Source organism: Antrostomus carolinensis, unplaced genomic scaffold, assembly GCF_000700745.2.
Source record: "Antrostomus carolinensis isolate BGI_N321 unplaced genomic scaffold, ASM70074v2 scaffold45026, whole genome shotgun sequence".
Lineage (NCBI taxonomy): Eukaryota > Metazoa > Chordata > Aves > Caprimulgiformes > Caprimulgidae > Antrostomus > Antrostomus carolinensis.
Window position 1 is genome coordinate 1 of NW_010321974.1, and position 5185 is coordinate 5185.

At 40.9% G+C, this 5185-nt stretch overlaps 1 protein-coding gene across 1 annotated transcript; it reads left to right on the forward strand.

The window, feature by feature from the left end:
* Window positions 1–544: 544 nt before the first annotated feature.
* Window positions 545–4320, forward strand: LOC104526598 (ankyrin repeat domain-containing protein 40). Its single transcript, XM_010170103.1, has 4 exons — window positions 545–767; window positions 2331–2816; window positions 3259–3434; window positions 4177–4320. Exons 1-4 carry the CDS (start codon window positions 545–547, stop codon window positions 4318–4320), a joined length of 1029 nt encoding a protein of 342 aa, XP_010168405.1.
* The last annotated feature ends 865 nt before the right edge of the window (window positions 4321–5185 follow it).

The following is a 5185-nucleotide window of genomic DNA, read 5'->3' on the forward strand; positions in this document are numbered from 1 at the left end:
AGGCGCAGGGGTCCTTTGGGGGGCCGGGCTGGCGGTGCCCGGGGTCAGGCTCCGAGTGCGGGGTTGCGGTCGGGCCCGGCTCCCTGCTGGGGTGGCCGGCGCGGGCCTCGCCTTGCGCGGGGTTTTGGCCAGACGTGAGTTGGGCTCGGGGCATTGCATGGCCGGGACCCCCTCGTTAGGGGTCGGGGAGAGCTGCTGGAGGAGGCAGCTCTTGTGTTTCTTAGTTTTGTTATTTACAAAAAAGGAAATGCTAATCTCGGGAGGCTTTGAGATTTACTGCTAAAGAGGATCATAACAGGAGGAGGGCAGCCTCCTTCCACCTGTCACTGCGGCTTTGCTGGAGGACCTCTTCTGAAGTTGCTCATGTCCAGCACGACGGCTTTTCAGAGCAGCAGTAGAGAGTCACTCTTGGTGCTGTAGCAAGGTAAAAGAGGGTCTTCCCCCGCAGAACTTACTGTAGAATCTTAACTTTTAAAAAGCAATGCAATGAAGGAAACTTTATTCCCAGTTGTTGTCACTCTACGTGCAACTCAGGTGAATTAGGATGAGCACAGGAGGAGGAGCTGGGGCGATAGATCTGGGGCTGACAGCGAAACCCCTCTGCTTTTTTCCCGCCAGGACCTGTTTGCACTGGGCCTGTAAGCGGAACCATGCTCAAGTGGTGTCCTGCCTGCTGGATGCTGGTGCAGATAAGCACATCCTCACCACTAAAGGAGAACTGGCTGCAGAGTTAACTTCGAAACCAGGCATCCGAAAGATTTTGGGAGGTACCGTTCCCATCTTAAAAGTCATCTGAAATTCTTGGTCTAAAGACTAAAGCATTTTTAGTGCTTTTATCTGAGGCAGCAGATTAGTAAAACTTTGGCTAGGACTGTTGAATCTCATTAGATAGCTCCTGTTTCTAACTGTAATTCACACTGGGGCAAATAGACTTGGGGATTTTGGGTAGGAAGGCCTTTTATTTTGAGCTGTGTCATCAAGAGGTTGAAGAGCTGTCTTCAATCTGAGCAAAGCATACTTTGGGAAGTGTGCTGCTGCCGTCCTATTTGCTGTCATTAATCAGAAGTTAGCACACAGGCTGCAGATGCAGGCTTTCACAGTTGTACAGTTTGACTGTTGTGTGACCATAAGAAATCTTACAAATCCACGCAAAACAACTGCAGCATTTCAGAAATTGTGGCTTCCGAGCATTTTGTTATATTGTGACTTGCAGTATGATTAACTTTTGCCCCATAATTCTGTCATCTTACACTTTTTGTATGGACAGCAAACCTAGTTAGATGTATGCAACAATCTTGAACACTCCTGCTGCCTGTTTCCATCAGCAGGTAGGTACTGTGCTCCAGATTACAGTTTTAAAGTGCTCACCTTTGGAAATGTTGGTGTTCTGTCTTCTGCTAATTGCACTTAAATTGCTCTCTACAATGGTATGCCCTTACATCAACAGTGTATACTTATCTTAAATGAAGTTGCAGCTAAATCGTGACTAAGGTTACAACAGCCACAACTGAAGGAACGGCGTGTTCTTTGCATGAGCATTTTTATTTTCTTTGGGCGAGGTGCTCATCTCTTGGCCTTAGTTTGTGGCAAATGACTTGGGTTGTTTTTAACATCTAAACTGTCAAGTGTGCATGAATGAACTCGTGTTCATGGTTGTCTTATTTTTCTGTTTGTTAAGCTTTTGTGTGTTTCCTGGGGAGTAAACGTGCATCACTTATATTTCTCCTATATGTTTTTTATTCTGGGAGTGTAGTGCTATTGAGCAGATCATTCTGAACTGCTTTGACATTAGTACAGATGTTCTGTAATCCTCAGTCAGGCAAGAATGTCATTTGCTGCAGTACTTTTAAGCAAGAGAAGTGTTAGCTTGTGTATTATATCAAATACTCACTTACCCGAAGACATACTCAGTTTAATTTGTTGGCATGGCTCATAATAAAACTACTTACAGCAGCGTTATTAAAAGGATTGCAAAATGAGATGTAGCAAAGAACCACTGGTCAGTCAGTTCCTTTGAAAATGCTGGAATAACACTGCTAGAAATTATGTATCTTTCAACCGTTATTTTTTTTCCCCACTTTACTTTTAAAAAACACAACATATTGCAGAAATTTGTAGATTTTTCTTTCATTTTATAGCTTCTTGCCTTCCAGGTGTTAACGTGCTTATGATAAATTAGTATCATTCTTTGATAACCTCAGAATGTGATGTAGTTTTAAGACACAATAGGAAAGAAACTCTATTCATAATAAGAAAGATCTAGCCAGTAACATGGTGGGTTTTTTTCTCTCTCCATCCCCTACCCCCCCATTTTTGAACTTCATTAATAGAGGAAGAAACTGAATGTCAAGGAGTGCAGGATTTAAATTTGCCAGTTGTTGTGAACTACTTGGCCAACCCACCATTCCCTTACGATTGCACTGAAGAAAGCATTCCAGACAGCTTGGCAGAATCCCAGAATGAAAGTGCTTCCATCTCTTCTGCTTGCCAGTGCGAAACTAGTCCTTGTTCATCAGCGACTCAGGTGGAAAGCGTATGCACACCTACGTCGTGCAACAGCGAAGATGATTTTCCTGCACTAGATGCTGCAGAACAGCTGCCCGTCCCGTCAGCAACTGTCACAGCACCAAAATGCATCGAGGCTGAAGCAGAGAACGGCCCCGTGTGCCAGCCCCCGCTGCCTCGCAGCACAGCTCTGTTCTCTCCACTGGCATCCAAACAGGCTGTACCTCTGCAAACTGACACTTCACCTACTGGTCCCGCACCAACCTTCCAGCCCTTTTTCTTTACTGGAACTTTCCCATATAACATGCAAGGTAATGAAGTGTAATCTCCTGTCCTTCTATTGCATTCTGGTCCGTATTTTTGTTACTGGGTGAAAGATAAAGAATCATTCCGCTTTCAGACTCATGTGGAACAGAGGCAGAGATGTTGAATTCTTTGGCCAGAAGTACCCAGAACTTTTTTTCCTGCTCTGCTAAGTAACTGTATACTGTATTTTAAACATGCTAATACTTTACCAACTGATGGAAAGATCAGTCCAAGCAAGAGAAAAATTCAAATTTTACAATATACAATACAATTTTACAACATAGCATCAAATTATCTCGTAGTTTGGTAACAACATGATTTTGTGACTGGATGGATCAGGCATTGTATTATAAAACCTGAATTTGAAAGATAATGGTAAATACTTTAGTGTTAGGTTTGGGGTTTATTTTGAGGAAAAAAAATTCTAATCTTTTTTTTTTCAATCAGAACTTGTGCTGAAGGTGAGAGTCCAGAACCTCAGAGACAATGACTTCATTGAAATTGAACTGGACAGACAAGAACTGACCTATCAAGATCTGCTCAGAGTGAGTTGCTGTGAATTGGGCGTTAATCCAGAACAAGTAGAGAAGATCAGAAAATTACCTAATACACTAGTAAGAAAGGTAAGAATTTAAATTGGAGATTAATTTGATTTTGCACTTTGCAGACATCAGAGAAGGTATTTCTATAAAAAGACTGGCAGAATGTGGATGGCCTTCTGTTAAAAAAACAGTAACTGACTTAAGCTCACAAGTTCAAAAGGATATTGGACCTTCTTAAAACTTCATCACAACTTACTTAAAAATGTTCTTGTCAGAACAGGCAGAGTATTTCAGCTCCTAAAGCACATGAAACTATTACAGCTTGAGTTTTTAAAAAATGTATCAGAAACAGTGCATTATTAGTGTGCTTTTACCATAATTGCCACGTACTGCTTCACCATTTGCTTGCCTAAAAAGAACAAATAGTAAGGGCAAAAAACCCACAAATTGGCATGTGAATAATTTACAGATAGGCCATTAACAAATGAACATGCTCTTCTGTTCCAAAAATAGCTATTTCAAAGAAACTCATTTGGGCACAACTCTTAGTTAAGTAAGTGACATGCACAAATGCAGTCAAATCATAATGAGGTTCAAGGAGACAAAGTTGTATGGTTCAAGGAGAGAAAAAAAACCCAAACTTGCTTTGAAAAAAAAGCTGTATACTGGTAGGATTTTTTTTCTTTCATTATTTATTTGTGTTGTTGGGTGTCACCTCCCTGGAATTTTAGTTTTTACTTCCTTTAGCTAGTCTTATAAATATTTACAATGTAAGACCTGATATGTTTAGAAGTAATGCGTAGTTCTGTCTGTTCTTTAAAAGGACAAGGATGTTGCCAGACTTCAGGACTTCCAAGAGCTGGAGTTGGTTCTTGTGAAGAGTGAGAGCTCTGCTTTCAGAAATGCTGCATCAACTCTGACCGAGAGACCGTGCTACAACAGCAGAGCGTCAAAGCTGACTTACTGACTCTTCTATATGCACCTAGAGTATGAAAACCTGGTAATTATATGCTGCTGCCTTTTGAAGGCAGTGAATTAAGCGTGTGTAAAACCTTAAGTTATTGTTAGGGTTACTATTTTAACTAATAGTTTATCTTTTATATTTAATATCCCCTTTGCTTTTATTTTTTTACTTGATACTATATTCAGATAAGTGATACCTCGTTTGTCTACTAAAATCAAATGCTTCCAGTGTGTTTCAAGTAAGTTTATTGGTTGTATTTGGCAACAGAGGGTAGGAAAGACTTAATTACTGATATGAAAAGTATGGTGAGTACTCCCACTCTTTGACCAAGTAAAGAGTCACGGAAAAGAGATTCAGGAAGTTGTGTGTGTGTGTGTTTTAAATGTTTTAAGTTTCCTGATGAAGTTAAATGTCAGTGGGTATTTGGCATACAATGAACAGCTGCTCTATAAAAAGGTGAAACTTGCAAGTGCTTCATCATCTCTTGCCCCTTCACAGAGACTTGCCAAGATGCATTGTCTTGCCTGCTGGGGATAGAAATATTTAATGCTCTGGAGCGGAAGGAGAAAAATTTTCACTGGGCTGAAAATAAGTGGAGTAGGAGTGTCCGTATTGAAATGTTTGTTTCTTTCCCATATGAGGATATTGTAACTGAAGCGATGGCATCTCTCCATCTCCACAAAAAAAAAAAAATATGGAAGCTTTTCTTAATTAAGGAGCATTTAAGTCAGGAAGCAAGTTAAAGTGCCCATTCAAAAGAAAGCCTGCATGGAGGGGATCACAAATCTGTGTCCATGGTTTTATTTCTTTATCTTCCCAAGGATGTGAGGAGCTTATGCACTGCTAGCATCAAAAGTCAGTACTGTGA

Excerpts from the sequence above, each read along its gene's own strand:
- LOC104526598 (XM_010170103.1), top strand. The coding sequence starts at position 545 with ATGAGCACAGGAGGAGGAGCTGGGGCGATAGATCTGGGGCTGACAGCG. Across the intron at positions 768-2,330 it reads CATCCGAAAGATTTTGGGAG|AGGAAGAAACTGAATGTCAA; the intron begins GTACCGTTCCCA and ends CTTCATTAATAG. Across the intron at positions 3,435-4,176 it reads CTAATACACTAGTAAGAAAG|GACAAGGATGTTGCCAGACT; the intron begins GTAAGAATTTAA and ends GTTCTTTAAAAG.